Here is a 20,731-nt window from a genome sequence, read left to right as displayed (position 1 = left end):
CTTTTTGAAGCAATCGGCAAAGAGGGTTGGACATCTTGGAGAAGTCCTTGATAAAATGCCTATAGAACCCTGCATGGCCAAGAAACGAACGTACCTCTCTAACTGAAGTAGGAGAGGGTAAGTGACGTACAAGGTCTATTTTTGATTTATCTACTTCAATTCCTTTTTCTGAAACAATATGTCCTAAAACTATACCTTGTTTCACCATAAAATGACATTTCTCCCAATTCAAAACAAGGTTAGTTTCAACACATCGTTTCAAAATTAAGGTCAGATTATCCAAGCAATTATCAAATGAACTCCCAAATACACTGAAATCATCCATGAAAACCTCAATGATCTTTTCAACAAAATCGGAAAATATACTTACCATACACCTTTGGAAAGTGGCCGGTGCGTTGCATAAGCCAAATGGCATGCGACGATAAGCAAATGTTCCAAATGGACATGTGAATGTGGTCTTCTCTTGATCATCCGGGGCTATCACAATTTGGTTATATCCAGAGTATCCATCAAGAAAACAGTAAAAAGCATGACCGGCTAACCTTTCGAGCATCTGGTCGATGAATGGCAAAGGAAAGTGATCTTTCCTAGTCATGGCATTTAGCTTCCGGTAATCGATACATACTCGCCATCCAGTCTGAATGCGTGTAGGCACGAGCTCATTCTCATCATTCTTGATAACAGTTACTCCGGACTTCTTGGGAACGACTTGAACTGGAGAGACCCAACGGCTATCGGAGATAGGGTAGATCACTCCGCAATCCAAAAGCTTGATTATTTCTTTCTTCACCACTTCCATCATCGGAGGGTTGAGACGGCGTTGAGCCTCTCGAGTTGGTTTAGCCCCCTCCTCAAGAAGTATACGGTGCATGCATGTGGTAGGGCTTATTCCTTTAATGTCGGCCAAAGTCCACCCTATGGCCGTTTTGTGCTCTCGCAGCACCCTCACAAGCTTCTCCTCCTCCATTGCCGTGAGACTTGATGAAATGATGACGGGCAATGTTTCGCCTTTTCCCAAAAACACATACTTCAAATGGTCCGGCAACGGCTTAAGTTCAAGCGATGGTGCCTGAACAACAGAAGGTAGCATCTTAGTGGAAACTGAATTTGAAAGTGAGAGTGGAACCTTACCATATTGTTGTGGCAATGACTCAAGGGCTGTCACAACCTCAATTATTTCTTCACTAGAACCCATTGCAAAGAATTCCTCCTCCTTGCCGTGGCCTTGCATTGGCCCAAATCCTTCATTTTTGCGCTCTATGGCCTTAGTGATGGTTGTTTCCAGGGCGTCCTCGTTCAATTCTTCAAGGTATACCTGCGCCAAAGAATCGATAACATCAATGGAAAAACAAGAATGGTCATCAACGGGATATCTCATAGTTTCAGAAATATTAAAATCAATCACTTCCCCATCGAATTCCATTGTCAAGGTGCCTTTGTATACATCAATCTTTGTTCGGGCCGTCTTCATGAATGGCCTACCAAGGAGAATCGGCAAAGATGTAGAATGGGCTGAATCCTCCATGTCTAGGACGTAGAAATCAGCCGGAAAAATTAAATGGTTCACCTGCACAAGCACATCTTCCAAAACTCCTTTTGGATACGCGTTAGAACGATCGGCCAATTGTATAATTACACCATCTTGTTTTAATTCACCCAAATTCATAGATGCATAAATAGAATAAGGCATGACATTTATGGATGCACCTAAATCAAGCATGGCATGTTCAAAACGATTATGTCCAATCACACAAGGAATCGTGAAACTACCGGGGTCTTTGCACTTGGTAGGCAGTTTACGTTGCAAAACAGCGGACACATTCTCGCTTACCTTCACTACCTCTTTGTTTGCCCTTCTTCTCTTTGTATTGCATAGGTTCTTGAGGAATTTAGCATACTTTGGAACCTGTTTGATTGCATCGAGAAGCGGTATGTTCACTTGCACCTTCCGGAACGTTTCAAGAATGTCCTTCTCGCTTTCTTCCTTTTTTTCTTGCATGAACCTGCGAGGAAAAGGTACATTGGGCAGATTAGGACGTGAAGTACATAAATTTGAACTTAAATTACCTGATTTGGCCGAGTTAGGGTGATCTACCTCAGGTTGTGTCGTCTCTTCATCTACTTTCTGGGCAGATTTGGGATTGTTTGGCTCGGTCCCAACTTCTTTTCCACCCCTTAGGGTGATGGCCTTGGCGGATTCGAATCCTCCCTTTGGATTGACTGTGGTTGAGCTAGGAAGCTTTCCTTGCTCTCTAATCTGTCCAAGGAACTCAGAAATCTGCCCTATTTGTTTCTTCATATCCGTCATCTCCTTCTCGTTATTTGCTATCCGGTTGTTTTGATTTTGCAACCCCTGCGAAATAGAGGTTAGTAATTGCATAGCTTGATCACTTTCCAAGGACGTACCTGAATGAGATGATGCCGAAGGTTGTTGGGGTTGTTGGGGTTGTTGGGGTGCATACGGTTTGGAATAAAAACCAGGGGGGTTTGGCCTAAATCCTCCTTGTTGGGCAGCTTGTTGTGGCTCCCTCCATTTGAAGTTTGGATGGTCCCTCCATCCAGCATTGTAAGTGTTCGAGTATGGGTTGTTTTGATTTTGTCCTTGGAAACCAATTGCATTGGCAGATTCCCACCCACCATTCTCGATTAGTTGAGGGCACTTGTCGGATGGATGCCCTTGAATTGAGCACACGCCACAAACTTGGTGTTCTTGTGCTTTTGGACCAATCACAACCTGAGAAACAAGAGAAGTAAGATTAGCAAGTTGTGATTGAATTTCAGAAATAGCACTCACCTCATTTACACTTTGTTGTCGTGGGGCTTCCCTTTGACCCACTCCTTCATATTGTTGAGCGTTGAGCGCTCGGTTGGCTATGAGAATCTTGGCATCCCTTGGTGTTAAACATTCTCCATTGCTTCGTCCGCTTCTACCAACAAATTGAAACCTAAACATTAAAATTTCATCACTACAATTTCACCCATTTATCATAAAATTGGTAGACATAACTTCATACCATCTCAGAGCAGAAATAAAGGTTTTAATTTTCTTTTACTCCATTATTGCTCACTCTCTGTTTACTTTTCCTCAATTTAAGTCTCTAAACAAGCTACTGTTTGTAAGTCCTATCAATCTTCAATTTTTATTTTTCTTGCTTTGATTTCAGTTCTTTTATTACTAATTTTAATCATTTGTGTCCACTACTGATATCTTGGTATGTTAGTTTGAAAACGTGTCCCTTTGAATTTTAAAATCTGGCAAATTATTTGAAGCAATTTTGATTTTAGCTTTATGGACTTTACAAATAGGAAGATGAGGAGACAAAAAGAAGTACAAGGGGATGCATTTAGCTTCCACTTTTGAGGTTCCAAGCACCCAAAAACTGTCAGACTGGTGAGCTCAAAAAAAAAAAAAAAAAAAAAAAAAATCTCATTTTGATATAAAGTTTGAATTTTCAAGTTTGGATTGGATTTAATTGTACATTTAATTTGATGGGTTTGATTTATATGCAAGGACTTTGCTTTTATTAATGCATAAAATATTAATTAAATTTTAATTAAGATGCTAACTTTGTAGGTACCTTGAAATTAACAATGTAGCTGGAGTTCTCCACTGGCTTAAGCATAGTGGAGAACTCAAGTACAGAACTCTCTATCTGTTTCTCAATCCTGGAACCTCTAGCCTCCGCAAGAAGGTTCGTCTCTCTTTCTCTCTCTCCCACTTTTTTTTTTTTTTTTTTTAATTCGTAATCGAATTTCCTTTGCATAAATGATAGATCTGTTGTAGTGGGGCTGCAAATCCTACCCTCTGTTTGTTACTTTGTTCCAATTGTTGCAATCAATTTTTCGTCGTTTATTTGGTCAATTCTTGCATTGTTTTATTTGGTGAATTCTCGATTAACGACTGGTTCTTCTTGCTTGGTCTAATTGGGTAACTTAAGAATTTCATCTGTTGATGAAATTTCATGTGAGAATTTTTTTGTCCTGATGGATCTTTTTTTTTTATTTTTTATAATTATGTAGCCAATGAGTTCGGTATTCCTTTGGAGTCTCTGCAAGTTTAAAGTAATCTATGTTGTTATTTTGATTGTGCGTTTTGTGACCGATGCTATTTTAATTAGAATGTTTTCAATTTAGTGTCATCTCAATCTCAATGGGTTTTTATGATACGTCTTATCAGTGAATTTATCTACATTTTTCAATGTTGGTCAACGATCGTGATCACTGCACTGTGGATTTTGTTTGAATTCCCAAATTTTGTCGAACATTTGACAAGTGCTCCTTCAATAAATTTCGAGTAAAGAACGTCTAAATATGACAATTTTATGGTTTCAAATTCATTGGAAAATATGAAATAATATTGCATAATTTCTAATTAATGTGAAAAATTGGTAATTTTGTAGTGATATATGCTTTTGGAGTTCCAGATTTACTCTAATTTTTCCATTGTCTTAACGTATAGATCCCTGCATTTAATTTACTTTTTCTTTTCAGGAGCAATTTGAAGGATTAAAATGCTGTCATTTGGTATAGATGATCGTGGGTTCGATTATTATTTTCCTTTTCAATTGTTATTCTTCATTTTTGATGTGGTTGTTGTTTGTGATTTCCATTCAATGTGATCCATACTCTCAGTTTTCTTTTCAGAATTCCTCTCTTTGCCTTTTCCCAATGTTAATATTTTTCTCCATGATAGAAATTTTAAATATATATATATATATATATATTTTTTTTTTCTTTTCAATTTAGATCCTACAAGTTAAGGGTATTGATGATGGAATTAAATTCAACGTTGCTCATTGTTCCTTATCGTAGATAAGGTTGTATAGGAGCAAAACGTAGTACCACAGCATGCTGCGGGCAGTCTTACTAATCCTATACTAAAACCCAAACCAGCGTTCACTGTTCATGTACGAGGACTAAAATGCCCTCCAAATTTTTTTCCCTGAGCGTTATCTTCCAGCTTTTCATCGGTGGTTCTTCCGCTCCATTTCATCTCTGCCTTTTGTTTGGGTTCGCTTCTCTCTCTCCCCATTTTCAACTTTTGCTTATGTTGGGGCCTAGGTTTTTTTCCTCGCTCACGCCTTCGTTGTTCTTGCTGTCCACCTATCGCCTTTCTCTCACCGATTATCCACGGCCGTTTTCTTTCCGAAAAACTAACGTTATCTGGTGAGTTATTTGCGTTTGTTGTCGTATCTGATTTCAATTTTTTTTTCGTTGTTTGGGTGTGGCTTTGTGATGCGGTTGGATTTTTGGTTTCAGGAAAAGTTATGGATACGATCTAAGGTTTGCTGGTGAGTTTTCTGCTTTTCTGATTATATGTTGTTTGATTCTTTTTCGTGTTTTAGGTCTGCCTTTCTGATCTGCTTTCATATTTGATTTCAGCAAAAGTTGTTGTTCGAATTTTGGCCTTTCTGTCTGCAGCCTTGCAAGCTGATTGCGATCAAGGTATATATAAGTGTTTTTTTTTTTTTTTCGTATTGGATCTTTGAGGACTCCGCATATCCCATCACCGATAAAGTTTACACACGGCCACTTTTCCCTTTCTTCGTTTTCATAGCCGAATGTCAAATCAAGCGACTCTGACTCATGCATTTGTGTATTCTGTAAAGGGGTTTCTCAATCTGTTGTCTGGACTGAAGAAAAGGAGGATGGGGCTCTCGAAAATTTCAGATCCGAGAAAAGACAAAGGTATAGATTTTGTTTAGTTTCTTTTTATCTTTGAATTCATTGGATTTGATTCTCATTGTTATTCGATTTTTCAGTTCTTATCAAGTACATACCTAAATTAAAAAGGTATTGAATTGGTACCTCCTAATCATCTAGAGACGGTATAATATTTGCAGGTGCAAAATCATTTTGGGTTTGCATGCAACCAAGCTTCTCTGATGCAAACCAACAGATTAAGAGAATATTATGACCAATTTCAAAATTTCTGAGCTTTGTTTTGTTTTTTATCATATTGGACTTGAATTTGCTATTTTGCTGTGTCATTAAATTGAAATCAGATTTTGGGTTTAAACTTTTATTTGGATTTGATTATAATTTTCTATACTCATTAGCTTCTGGGTTGTGAAATTTCGTATTCTTCATTTTTGGTGTTCATCTCCTCTGTCATCATCAGTTTTGGTGCTTATGTTGGGCTTTCATTTAAAATTTTTTTTTTTTAACATGACATCCTCAAGGTACAGCGGTAGAATCAAACTCTCGAGGTTTGGAATTTTGTTCCCTTCTTTTTTTTGGAGTAATTTTTCGGGTTTCTTCTCGCTTTTGTTATGAAAATAAGAGATTAATAAGATGCATAGGAGGCTTCCATCTTTCTATCTTTCAAATATTTGATGATAAACTATTGTGGGCTAAAGCATCAAATTTTTGTGACTTATGAAATTGTTAGTCACACTCTGTTTTTATAAGGATTTTTTGTATTGGCTATGTGAACCTTTTTGTGCAACCCCTTTCATATTACAATTGCTAATTTAGTTGTCAAAACTCCTGTAATTTTGTTCTCAAAACAATTGTTAGTCACACTCTGTTTTCATAGGTTACTCCATCAAAACTCCTGTAATTTTGTTCTCAAAACAATTGTTAGTCACAGTCTGTATTTATAGGTTACTCCATCAAAACTCCTACCCAAACTGATTTGTTCTCAAAACAATCTCATAAAATAACAATAGTGAACCACTAACAGAACTTCAACTCAAACTGTTCTTTGGTTGCTGAAAAAAAGGTTTGAAAAGAAAATGAAATAACAGAAATTAAATCTTAGCTTTTAATTGGCTATAATGGAGAGAGTTATCCTGTAATTTTGCTTAGCATAATTTAATTGATTGACTAATTTGGGTTATTCTATAGTTCTTTAGTAATAGGAGCAACTAAAATCATGTTATTCAAATTTGTACTTTTTTTTTTCAGTCTTCTCAGCAACCAAATGGAGGGTTAGGTATTTTGAAAATATTTATGTGCATTGAGTTAGGTAAATTTTTTTGTTCAATTTGAAATCCAAAATAATATAGAAGATAAGAATAATTTTTATTTTAGGTTTCTTCAGAATGGCTGGAGTTTGGATTTGCATATGTTCAAGCGATTTATTTGTTTGATCTTATGGATATTGAGGTATGAATCGGTAGAAGATTGTGCAGACGATGATGAAGCAAAGCAGGTGATTTATAATAAGTGATTTTTTCTTTGTTCTTTATTGTGCTATAGATTGGAATTTATCATTGTACATTTTTTTTTAATTTTTCTGTGCAATTTTATGGTCGGATTTTCTGCAGTGTGTATGAAAATCATTTGAATGCTGAGAACCTATTATATTCGCAACATGACAGAAGAGATCAACACCTTCATCCGTATGTAAGTTTCCCTGATAAATACTTTGGACAAATGCTTTATTAATTTGAGTTTTTATCTTCTGATTATTTTTTGCAAAGGTGGTATTAATTTTCCTTTGACTAGAAATTTAGAGGCTTAAGGTACAATTTTTCTAATTTTCTGATTCTGGGGTACTGCATGGAGTGCTAATATACTGTTTTTCTGGGATTTTTGGTCTTTGAAATGGGTATGTTCTGTTTTTAACGTTTCGGTTCTCACGTGTTCTGTTCTTTTATTCTGTTGTCTGTCTGCTTCCACGTTGCTTCTTAATTTTCATTTTTCAATGTTGGGTGATGGAAATTGTAAAAATAGTTGTAGTTTCTGAAAAAGTTGGGGTTTTAGTTATATTTCCATTGTAATCCCAATTGTAAGACTGAAAAAAGAATTGAAATGATGGTTTTTTTCTTTTTTCAATTTCTCTTAAATGTTTTTCTTGAATTTAAAAGCATCTTTCCCGATTTGTTACAATGGTTCTATTCTCTCTAATTAGTTCTTTTATATTCTCTCCAACCTTTTTGTCTAATTTTATTTTTCATTTTTGTGGTGGCTTTCTACAGAAGTTAGCTTGAGATTTTCACATGACATGGATGATGAGTATGAGAAAACTCATCTGGGGAATGAACCCATCATGAGAAACTCATGGGGAATGAACCTGTCAAGGTATATGCAAAAATCATTCCTTGGGTTCTTATGGAAGTATGAATTTTCTTTTAGCATATAACATTGATGCAATAATTTATCTCATGGATTGTAAGATATCTTACGGATTTTACCTACCTGGCAAACAACGGCTGATGTCACTTTCGAGAAGCTAAGATCAGCTTACGGCATGTCACAACAGTCCCACAAGCCGATGCCCAAACTGTATACATCACATGGGGCAAGTTTCAATCTTTTTAGCTTCCAATTAATATTCCATGCTGAAATTTGATTGAATTTAATTTGGGTGTTTGGTGTCATATTGCTTAAGTCGAATTGCAACTTGGGTAATGAGAAAAAAAAATGGATTTGATCTCTGGTTACAAGGTGACTTCACCTCTCTCTCTCTCTCTCTCTCTCTCTCTCTCTCTCTAAAACTCAATTTTGAAGTTGTCCTCCATATTTTTTTTTTCACTGTTAGCATGGGTCCTCTGAATATCAGCTTTTTATTTTGTCTTATGGTTTTATCATTGTACATCATGGTTGTCTGTCTTTGTTTTCTTATGCAGTTGCATGGAAAGCTGTGCAAGTCACTCTCTCTGCCATTTATTGCAAAATAATGTCAATTTTTCCTTCTCTGGAAGCAGCTCGACATTGGAGCAAGTTTGGTATCCAAAATGTATGTTCGTTGCATGTAGCACTTGAAACGACTTAAGAATGTTCTTCAGCATTGCTCAAAATGTAGTAGACTTTATTTGGTAGGTATTCCCTCAATATTGCATTTGTAATTTTTGCAGTATTGCTACTCCAACTTTTCAAGTGAAAAATTATTTCCCCCCTCTATTGTGGAGGAATAGATTTCTGTTTTGGTGTTTAAAGTTGTTTCATTCATGATGAGTTTGTGTATAAATTGTACAGTGTATAATGGGCAAATTATTTTTTATCGTTTAGGCTGTAATGGAATTGCAAATTTGTCTAGTATATCCTAGATTCTTGGTTGCATATTCACCTACCCACAACTATTGCCTTTGTTTCTTGATTGGATGGAATTTTATAATTTCTAGATCTACTGTTGCAATGCATTTGACATTTTAAAGTGGAGTTGCATATCATTTTTATGGTTCACATAATTCATTATCTTACTAGCTTGGCAATTAAGTGATGCATTTTACCGCTCAGGTGATGTCAATGGGTCTTGAAGTTGTTGCAGCAAGCTTTAATTCATCAGTGTCTTGATCATTGTACCTATCTTTTGGTCGAACGGTGATGTGAGTAATAATTTTAAATTTTACATCTTGAAGACTAATTTTAAGTTGTTTTATGATGTTTATGAATGCCCTTTAGATTTCCACATTTGTTGGTTTCATTTCTATAGTTCTATGGGTGATACGATTAGAGGTACCATAGGAAGTTGTAGAATTTCATGTGCACTATTAAGGTTGGACTCCTCTCACCACTTACGTTTACTATGCCACCTTCATGTTTTTGTACCCAATTTCAATTATCTAATTATTAAGAACTTTTTGTTATATTTGTTTTATGAAGAAAATAATGTTACATAATTTTTCATACAATTTTCATGCCCTCAGCAACGTGTGGGTACAATTTCTAGCGATCTATTATGTAACATCCCACATCGTCCAAGGGAGTGGATCCTGTAAGTTTTTTATGTATATTCTTATCTCTACCTAGTAAGAGGCCTTTTGGGAACTCACTGGTTTCAGGTTCCGTAGAAACTCCGAAGTTAAGCAAGTTCGCGTGAGAGCATTTTCAAGATGGGTAACCCTATTGGGAAGTTCTTGTGTGAGTTTCCAGAAACAAAATCGTGAGGGCTTGGTCAGGGCCCAAAGCGGGCAATATCGTGCTACGGTGGAGTCGAGCCTGGGATGTGGTGGGGGCCCAGGCCAGGATGTGACAATTTGGTATCAGAGCCAATCCCTGGCTGGATGTGTCGACGAGGACGTCGGGCCCTAAGGGGGGTGGATTGTAACATCCCACATCGTTCAAGAGAGTGGATCCTATAAGCCTTGTATATACATTCTCATCTCTATCTAGCACGAGGTCTTTTGGGAGCTCACTGGCTTCGGGTTCCGTAGGAACTTCGAAGTTAAGCGAGTTCGCGCGAGAGCATTTCCAGGATGGATGACCTCTTTAGGAAATTCTCGTGTGAGTTCTCAGAAACAAAACCATGAGAACGTGGTCGGGACCTAAAGCGAACAATATCGTGCTACGGTAGAGTCAAGCTCGGGATGTTGTGGAGGCTCAGGCTGGGACGTGACATACTTATTAAAGCAATTTTTTGTATCCTTACAACTTTCAATAAAAATAACTAAGTCAAAAATAATTTTTGTAACCACACATCTATCAAGCAATAACCTCGAGTTAGTCACACTAAACACTCATTGAGGTTTATTGAGTTTTCACAAAACTCCCTTACATTTGAAGCATTACACAAACCATCCCTCAAGTTTTAATTTACTTTCACATAACCCGTTCAGTCAAAATTTGGCTTATAAATTTACTAATTTACCTTTATCAATTACTTGTATTAGTTGGCTTATAAATTTACTAATTTACCTTCATCAATTACTTGAAACTAATACAGAAAAACTTTATAATTATATAAAAATTAAAATTCATTAAACACTTCAACTAAAAAGGTGAATTCGAACCATATTATTACTAGCTCATTGTAAAACTAAGTCACCCCCTCATTGTAGTGTAGACAATATTGTTTGTTAAAAAAAAACACTTAAAAACAAAAGACAAGATGAAGACCATGTGGACAAAAACAAATTTAGAAAGAAAAGAAAATCTAAAAAAAGTTGTTCATCTTCTTTTTTCCCTCCCACCCAATCAAGCAACCACAGTGGCAGAGCCAGACTTTTCAGCGAGGAGGGGCCTCTCACAAAGGGTTTTTTTTTTTTTTTTTTTTTTTTTTTTTTTTTTTTTTTTTTTTTTTTTTTTAAGTATAGTATTTACAAATCTACTAAACATCATGTTAATTATATATATATATATTAAAAGTAATCAAATGTCCAACATAACATGCATAGATAATAAGAAAAACTAATAAAAAGGGTTTGAAAACTTTGAATTTTAACGATAAGGACAAAATAAAGGGTAAAGTGAATAGTACCGTGATTGACTTTTTAGTGTAAAAATGTGGTTTTTCGTTAAAGTGAACAGTACCGGGAGCTTTTCGTTAAAGTTCTCATAATAATATTACGTATTCACAAAAATTATAATTGCCCAAGATGAGTTTTTATGTTTTAAAATCATTGTATTATATTTATAACTTTGTCGCCTATACTATTAAATTCAATGAGGTCAATTAAAACTAAAGTTAATTGTGTTAGGGAAATAAGTAAAATACTAAAGTTAATTGTGAGATAAGCCGCTGTAGTTATGTTTGAAGCTTTTGGAAAGCAGGACTTCAACTCTTCAAGCAAAAGAAACACGCATAATATCCTAATATATATAAGTCAAGATGGGCCCAGGCACTCCCTGGTCCTTTACTCCCTCCGGTAGTGAGCAACCACCTCTATCTCCATCTCCTCTGATATATATAACGGCTAGCTGACGTCAGCAACTAGCCGTTGGTTTCAAACATTTGGCCCCGCCCGGGGCTGGCTGGCTGGGTTGGGCCAGCAGGTTGGCCATTTTCTCATTTTTGGCCTGATGGGGCCCATGAGCCCTTTGGCCTAACCCTTGATTGAAGACGATTTTCGTGTCATTTCGGGCTATTTTTCGACCCTCTGGCTGAATCGATTGGAGATGGCCTTAGGTTTCAGGTTTGAGACGTTACCTTTTTTTTAACAAATAATATTACGTGGTGGGAAGTAGGCTAAGTTTCGCACTGGCCTAGTAATAATCTGATTCAAATTGGCCTTTAGCGATAATTAAACCTAAGATCTCCCACTTACAAGTGAAAAGGAATACCACTAGACCGAAATGTTACCAAAAGTTTTGAACAAATGATAGTATTCACACTAAAGGGGTGAGGGAGTGGGCTAAGCCTTACAATCAGCTTGCCAGAATAATGTGGTTCAACTTCACCCTTGCAAGAATCAAACCTAAGACCTTTTGCTTACAAGTGAAGAGGAATACCACTACACTGTAGTACTAAGTAGCATGTTACCAAGAGTTTTATAATGCATGGGGGTGCAACTGTGAATTTAGGAACTTTATTTTCTTTTCTGCCTCGTGGAAACGATATATTTACATTATAAAGAGGACAAATAAATTAAACATAAGCGTGGGGGTGTGCAAAAGATGTAGTGACACAAAATCTTGAATTTTTTAGGGGCTCCAAAAAAAAATTTCTTCTTATATATTACGTATAAGTATAAATTTTCTAATAAAAAACTTTTTAATTGAGAAGAAAAATTATCATCATATGATTTTATCTATATTATTATATTGATTAAGTAGAGCTTATACTTAATATATTAATTTTTCCTTTTTTTCTAGCAATAAAAAACCTTGTGTATTACCTTCTTCCAAACTAACTTATGTATTACTTTTTTTCACAAACATAAACGTATTTTCATATCTCTCTTTTAATCGCATTCCATGTTTTCATGGATGAACCCTAAATCATGATTTCATGGCAATTGAAGATTTTTTTTTTTTTTTTCAATTAGTAAGAGTGAGATTGTGACATCCCGTTCTGAAATTTAATGTATTTTATTCCCCGATACCAATGAAATTCCTAAAATATCCTTGAGATGCCACGTGAGCCTTCCACGTGAACCTCAAATTTTCCTTCATTTTTCCACTTTTATTTTATTATTTCCAACCAGTACTCATTTTTACGAATACGTGGCCGCATACGAAATTCAATTCGGATGTTTTAACGGACAAGTTGTGCTTAAACTGTCAAAAATCTAACTGTTGGTTCATATGACTAGTGAGTGAGGCCTTGTGCAGTGCCGCCACTGCGTTGGTCTTGTTTCAAATTAAAGTAATTTCTTGCTGATTGTTGCACAGCATGGGAACATGAAAGAAATTTTGTCATGCAAGTGGCCCATTAAAATAATATTTATTTTGAATTTTGAAAAGGGATATGCTATCTACATAGCTTGTTTTTTTACTTCTTACAACCTCTTATTAATTTCTGTCTTTTGATCGTTTATAATTCATCCGATCCAACCCCGAAACTGAAAAGGATATGTGAGAAATAAAAAAGGATGTGTGAATATCATACCCCTTTGGAAAAACCACACTTGTTCCACCACACACATCACCATCATTTTTTTTTTCCAGTTCCCTCACATCTCTCAAGCTCTCTCACGCCTCACTTCCTCTCTTTTTCCCCATTTCCAGCTCTCTCTCTCTCTCTGAGACCATAATCTATGGTATAAAACTTAAAATATAAGCTTTAAAACCCTCCTAAGCCATCTCCAACCATGGGGTAAAACAATCCGTGGGGAGAAAATAGGGCTAGATTCCTCTTAGGATTTAAGTCTGGCTTAAATTATTCTAGACCCACCGTCATATTTCAAACCTTTTTTCATTTTTCATTTATAATCTAACGGCTATGAATAAATGAAATTAAATCTAATGGTAAAAAAAATTTGACGGTCCAAAATTAAATCTAACGTCTAAAATCATTTAAGAAATTATTTAAATCAAACTTAACTTAAAACTTTATAAATACCTATGTATTTGTATGATTTTTAATTACTTATCGGAATTTAAATATTTTTAGAATATAATGTTCATAAAAATAAACTAGGATAATCTACACAAATTTTATTTTCAAAAAGTTACCGAAAAAATAAAGTTAGGCTAAAATCATTGTTTAATAATCTTGGGCTAAAATCTTAAGCCATAAAGGTTGGAGTAAAAAAACTGTGACATCCCACATCGCCCAAGGGAGTGATCCTTAAATGTATATTCCCATCTCTACCTAGCACGAGGCCTTTTGGGAGCTCACTGGCTTCGGGTTCCGTAGGAACTCCGAAATTAAGCGAGAAGAGGGCTAGAGCAATCCCATGATGGGTGACCCACTGGGAAGTTGCTCGTGAGTTCCCAAAAACAAAACCGTGAGGGAATGGTAAGCCCAAAGCGGACAATATCGTGCTACGGTGGTGGAGCGGGCCCGGGAAGTGAACCGTCCCAGGCCGGGATGTGACAATTTGGTATCAGAGCCTAACCCTGGTCGCGTGTGTGCCGACGAGGACGTCGGGCCCCTAAGGGGGGTGGATTGTGACATCTCACATCGCCCAGGGGAGTGATCCTTAAATGTATATTCCCATCTCTACCTAGCACGAGGCCTTTTGGGAGCTCACTGGCTTCGGGTTCCGTAGGAACTCCGAAGTTAAGCGAGAAGAGGGCTAGAGCAATCCCATGATGGGTGACCCACTGGGAAGTTGCTCGTGAGTTCCCAAAAACAAAACCGTGAGGGAATGGTAAGCCCAAAGCGGACAATATCGTGCTACGGTGGTGGAGCAGGCCCGGGAAGTGATCCGTCCCGGGCCGGGATGTGACAAAAATAGTTTTTGGGTTATGACTTAAAATATAAGAATTAAAACCCCCCCCCAAACAATCTCCAACCATTGGGTTAAAATAAGCCATGGGGAGAAAATATATATTGGGCTAGATTCACCTCATGATTAAAGCATGGCTTAAATTATTCTGAACCCACGAAACTGTCATATTTCAAACATTTTTTTTTTGTGTTTTTTACTTATAATCTAACGGTTATGATCAAATAAGATCAAATCTAATGTTAAAAAAAAATTTGACGGTCCAAAATTAAATCTAACATCTAAAATAATTTAAGAAAATGATTTAAATCAAATTTAATTTAGACCATCTCCAACCCTTGGGGATAAAGCTTAAAAATTTAAGCCAAAAAATTTTAAGCCATAACCCAGAAACTACTTTTTTCCTCCAACCCTTATGGCTTAAAATTTAAGCCGTAGATTCTTAAATAATGATTTTAGCCTAATTTTTTTTTTCAGTAACTTTTTGAAAATAAAATTTATGTAGATTATTCTAATTTATTTTTATGAAAATTTTAATCTAAAGATATTTAAATTCTGATAAGTAATAATCATACAAATACATAGGTATTTATAATGTTTTAAGTTAAATTTGATTTAAATAATTTTAGACATTAGATTTATTTTTGGGCCATCAAATCTTTTCTTTACCATTAGATTTGATCTCATTGGATCATAACCGTTAGATTATAAGTAAAAAGCAAAAAAAATGTTTGAAATATAATAGTTTTGTGGGTCCATAATAAGTCATGCTTAAATCCTTTTTTTTTGGGGGGGGGGGGAATAAAGACCTATGTATTTGTATGATTTTTAATTACTTATTGGAATTAAAATATTTTTGGATTAAAATGTTCATTAAAATAAATTAGGATAATCTATATAAATTTTATTTTCAAATATCTAAAAATATTCATAAAAGTAAATTAAGATAATCTACATAAATTTATTTTTCAAAAAAGTTACCAAAAAAAAAAAATATGCTAAAGTCATTATTTAATCATCTCAGGCTAAGATTTTAAGCCATAAGGGTTATAGGAGAAAAATAGTTTTTGGGTTATGGCTTAAAACCTTCTGGCTTAAAATTTTTAAGCTTTATCTCCAAGGGTTAAAGATGGTCTAAGACCATCTCCAACTCATGGGATAAAACTTAAAATATAAGCTTTAAAACCTCCTCAACCCATATCTAACCATTGGTGTGACATCCCGTCCCGGAAATATCGAAACGTACATTTGAAATTACAATTTTACCCCTAGTTCGTTACATTTACGTGTAGTGTTGTGTTGTGTAGTGTTGTAGGACCACACACACACTCACACACTCTCTTTCTCTCCCGTGATTCCCTCTCCCTCTGTCTCTTTTCTGTCACTTCTCTCTCTTTCTCTCCCGAGCTCCCTTTTCTTCTTCTTCCTTCTGAAAACGTACGGACGACACACAAATCACCCAAACCTTGATGGATCGAAGAAACTAAGGACACCATCGAACTCGTGAAGCTCGTACGAGTGCAACCATACCATTTTCAGGTGAGAAATCCTTCGTTTTCGTGTCGATTCGAGGTATTCCGATTTCGAGTACTGTTCATGAAAGATTAATCTAGTTAGTTTTTGGACTTTTGAAGCTTGTAGATGTGTTAGTGAGGTCCCAAGGAGCCTCGGAGTACTTCGTTGGAGAAGTTTGGACGTCGGGATCGTCGTGTTCAAAGTTGGCCGGAGCTGTCGGGGCTTTTTCCGGCGAAACCACGGCGAGTTAGGGGTCGAGACAGGTATGGATGTGTTCGTCTCGTCAATACCTTCATTTTGATATATAGTACGTTGAAAATGGTTAAGAAATGAAGAAGTTATGACACTTTGAAATTTACCCAGAAATTCCGGCAAAACACTATTTCCGGCGAAACCAGTCCGGCGACGCGAGGAAGAAGACGCGCGCGTGGGCAGCGCGTGAACAGTGCGCGTGGGGGCGCGTGAGAGCTCCAAATTGAGTTCTGAAAATTGTCACGCGTTCGTGACGTCGTGTAGATCACCGTGGTATATTCATACACCCAAATTGAGTAACGTATGAGAAAGTTATGGACGAATGTTTGGTGTATGCGCGTTAAATAACGTCAATTTGGTTACTTTTTGTATAGGTGAAAATTATACAGAGGAAGAATGTAACCAATCTAGGGGAGGCTCAGGGACCTACGAGACGTCGATGTGATATGTGAGTGGGCAGTTATTTTTCAGTATATATATATATACGTATGCTTGACGTATTTCCCAGAAAACGTATTTTTAAAAGAAATACGAATTAAATATCCTGTCATATATGCATCATATTTTAATATGTGCATTACCATAATTATGCATACTGTTGCATGGTGCTGAGGAGGCCCAGGTAAGTGCCAGGTAAGTGGTATTCATGTTTGTATGCAATATTAGTAGTTGAGATGTTTAGAGAGCTCATAATCTGCACCCCGGTGTTAGTGCTCCCGCCCAGGGCCAGGGCACAGTCCTTCACGTGATGTTCACCAGCACCATACGCTCGCCTTGGATCCAAGTTAGGTGCAAGCCTTGTCGTACAGACCACATTAGGTGGTTCCGACTCGTAGGTGACCCGCGATTATTCGCACAGTCTTCACGTGATCGTAGCACTAGAGCGTATATATTACACCCAGTCTTGTCGTACAGACCACGTTAGGTGGTTCCGACTCGTGTGCAGATTCAGATGATGAGTTGAGATTGGAGCTCTATATGCAGCGGTACATGTCACGTTAGGTGACTCCCGGCTGCCAGATTATATGTTATTGATGTGAATTATGCTTGAGCATTTACATTTGATTATGAGATTCTGTTGTGGCATATTCTCGAGCATGAATGGCATATTGCAAGCATGATTGATATATCTTTGAGCATGACTGGCATATCTATACATACGTATATATGTTTATTTTCTGGGAAACTATATTTGTTTTACGGCGAGGGGTTAGTATATTCAAAGAGAAAAGAAGGTTTTGAATAAGTTCGTTTTGCTGACCCACTCAACTTTGTTTTGCGCCCCTCCAGGTTCAAGAATTGAAAAGGTGTGGTGACTACGAGGAAATTCAACGGTGTTCTGACAGAATGGCCAAAAATTAGGACTCACCTTTGGGTGTTTCATCTTAGAAATTGTATCTTTAAAGCTTCCGTACTGTGCAAATGGTTACGTCACTCTCACGTGACGGCCAGCATGCCCTCCTTCGGGACGGGGTGTGTCAAGTTGGTATCAGAGCCTAAGTTTCAATCTTGGACATCTTGAGAAGTTCTAGTGAATTCTGTCAGAACTACACCGCCTCGTAGCAAACCACGTAGTTAGAGGAATTTAGTCTCCCTGATTTAGTTGTTAGGGGAAACTATTATTTTGGTGATTCAGTATATTATCAAAAAGGGACATTTTAAGATGGGTTATGAGTTGAATTTGAATCACGTTATGAAATGATGAACCTGAGGGAGCAAAGCGATGGATTAACCAATTGGAAAAGATGTTTTAGATTATGCAAGTCAAAGGAATCTTCCTTTTGACAGAAGGGTTGAGACGACTACCTGGTTTGAGTTATGAACTTGTATCCTGGTGGAAACAGGAGTATAATTCGTTGTCACCGAAGGAAACAGCCGATTGAGAATTGTTTAAGGACTTGTTTAAAGAAAAGAATTATTTCCTTTGGCATCTTATGATGGTAGAAAGCAAGAGTTTGCAAATGTGAGACAAGGAAAGCTGACGATCAATGAGTATTATAGAAAGTTCTCAGACTTGCCTCGTCCCATTCGAATATTGCTGCTATTTTGATTGAAGTGTTATATTGTTTTAGGCTGGGTGGCATAAGGCAGTGGTACTTTGGGTGACCACTATCCATTGTAATTCTTACCAGGAGTATACAAGATGTTGTTGAGCCTTGAGGACTCTGAGAACATGTTCAGCGAGAGTAAAGAAGAATGATAAAAGAATGGGAATCAAAAGAGGACGATAAAGTTAATGATTCGTCATATCAAGAATATAGAAAGATTCGGAACTTCAAAAGAAGTGAAGCTGATTCTAGTTCTTTTGGCAAAGGTTTTAATGCCATTGGTCAAAGTCAAAGTGATAGATGTATTGGTAATCCCAGATCTCAAAGACAAGGTGATTTTGGTAAAAGAAATGTACCTTTGGGCTGTAGGTACAATAATGGACACCTTTGAGAATGTAGGTGAGAAAGCATTGGACGCTTTACAAGTGGATAGATGGGACATAGAACTGCAAATTATGTCCAAAGCCAACAGAAGCCCTAGCAGTCTTCTTTGCCACAACTGGCGCCGATCCAGCAAGTTCCTGGATATATTAATTATGGTCAGTTAGGCCGTGGTGTACACGAGCGAAGTATTTACACTAATAGAGGTTGTGGGAGACAACAACAAGCCCAGGGATGTGTTAACCACACATCACTGCAAGATACTCAGAATTATTCGGATTTGATTAGGAGTACGATAATTATTCTTAATGACTTAGCTAAAGTCTATTTGTTGTTAATGTAGAAATTTTACGTTATTATTGTTATTGCCTAGAAAGTAGTATTTAAACGCGGTTGAGACGTGTGTATGTATTTCCTCATGAGTGGCAAAATAGTAATATTACACCCTCGAGAGTTGTTGCTTACTTATCGAGACAACGATGATTTATCAGTATTGCGGGCTGCAGACCGTAATATTAATAACTTATTCGTGGATTCGTTAAGCAAGTAAACCGATAGGTTATCCTATGTTAGTATCGTACTTATTTAGAGTGCTCAGTATTAGTAGAGTATATATTGTTGCCAGCTACTTTTGTTTCACTAGATTGTGGATTTCGATGTTATTATAGAGCATTCTATTATGATACTTGGCATGACATACATTCATATTGTCTAGCATTTTTGAGATATATTACGTATATGAGTATATACTTTAATTCCGGGAAACCAGTTATTTTCCATCGGTCTGGATGACTAGAGATTACTTTTGTAAGTATGCAAAGTGGAGTGAGGCAGGCCGTTATTTATGCTGTGAGAGCAAAGAGATTATTATCAAAAGGCTGCCAAGGATATTTATCTCATGTGGTGCTAAGTGATGTCACTTCTAGTAGTGTGGAAGAAGTGGGAGTAGTCAAACATTTACCTGACGTTTTCCCTGAGAATTTACCTGGATTGCCGCCAGTTAAAGATGTAGAGTTCACTATGGATTTGTCTCCAGGTACAAACCATATATTATAGAATGTTGCCTTTTGAACTAAGAGAATTGGAAATTGGTTGATAAAGGTTTTTATTCAACCTAGTACATTACGTTAGGGGAACCCCAGTTTATTGGTGGGAAAGAAAATAGACGTTAAGGCTGTGCTTTGATTATAAGCAGTAGAATCGAGTAACAATTGAAAACCGTTATTCGTAACCTCACATTGATGGTTGTTTGATCAGCTTCTAGGTGGTTGTATATTTTCTAAGATGGACTTGAGGTCTGGATATTATTAGCTGAAGATTATCGGTGAGGATGCCCTTATGATAACTTTCAGGACTCGTTAAGGTCATTTCAAGTTTTGGTGATGCCATTCGGAGTGACGAATGCATCTACTACTTTATGAATTTGATGAATGAAGTATTCCAATGATATCTAGACCGATTTGTTGTTGTTGCTATTGAAAAGATTGATAAGACTAGAGCAAAGTATGCTAAACATCTTAAATCGATATTGCAAAGATCGAGGGAATGTCGATTGTATGCTAAGTTTAGCAAATGCCAATGTTGGATGAATCAAGTAGCATTTTTGAGATATATTATATCTGCTTCAGGTATTCAAGTGAATTCATAAAAGGTAGCAGAAATTGAGAATTTAGAACAACCACGAATCGTGATTGGGATTTGGAGTTATCCTAGCTTAACAAGCTATCATGGACGGTTCGTGAAAGATTTTTCAGTCATTGCTTTGTCATTGACGAGATTGTTGAGAAAAGAGGTTATGTATGAGTGGGAAGGAAATTGTGAGCAAAGGATTCAACAACTGAAGTATTTCCTCACTCATGCACGTAATTTAGTATTCCCAGAGAATAGTGGTAATCATAAATTTTTAGTGATGTTTCTTGAATGGTACTGGATGCATGTTGATGCAAATGTTAGGGTGATTACATACGTTTCACGACAAAAGGAACCTCATGAAATGAATTACCCTACTGGTGATTTGGAAGTCATGATTAC

At 36.7% G+C, this 20,731-nt stretch overlaps 1 protein-coding gene across 6 annotated transcripts; it reads left to right on the top strand.

The window, feature by feature from the left end:
- The first annotated feature begins 4,951 nt into the window (after positions 1 to 4,951).
- Positions 4,952 to 10,298, top strand: LOC137744106 (uncharacterized). Of its 6 annotated transcripts, none has more exons than XM_068483971.1 (10): positions 4,953 to 5,169; positions 5,263 to 5,294; positions 5,386 to 5,448; positions 5,613 to 5,691; positions 7,039 to 7,159; positions 7,275 to 7,353; positions 7,929 to 8,031; positions 8,127 to 8,251; positions 8,580 to 8,689; positions 9,190 to 10,298. In XM_068483971.1, exons 1-6 carry the CDS (start codon positions 5,051 to 5,053, stop codon positions 7,281 to 7,283), a joined length of 423 nt encoding a protein of 140 aa, XP_068340072.1. In that variant the 5' UTR covers positions 4,953 to 5,050; the 3' UTR covers positions 7,284 to 7,353; positions 7,929 to 8,031; positions 8,127 to 8,251; positions 8,580 to 8,689; positions 9,190 to 10,298. The 6 variants fall into 6 exon arrangements, with proteins under 6 accessions (XP_068340074.1, XP_068340072.1, XP_068340070.1 ...); XM_068483969.1 differs by having other exon boundaries at positions 8,580 to 8,768; positions 9,190 to 10,293; XM_068483973.1 differs by lacking the exon at positions 9,190 to 10,298 and having other exon boundaries at positions 4,952 to 5,169; positions 7,275 to 7,349; positions 8,580 to 8,960.
- The last annotated feature ends 10,433 nt before the right edge of the window (positions 10,299 to 20,731 follow it).

The sequence above is a fragment of the Pyrus communis genome, chromosome 9, assembly GCF_963583255.1.
Source record: "Pyrus communis chromosome 9, drPyrComm1.1, whole genome shotgun sequence".
NCBI classification, from domain to species: domain Eukaryota; kingdom Viridiplantae; phylum Streptophyta; class Magnoliopsida; order Rosales; family Rosaceae; genus Pyrus; species Pyrus communis.
This window is presented reverse-complemented; position numbering and strand designations above follow the sequence as displayed.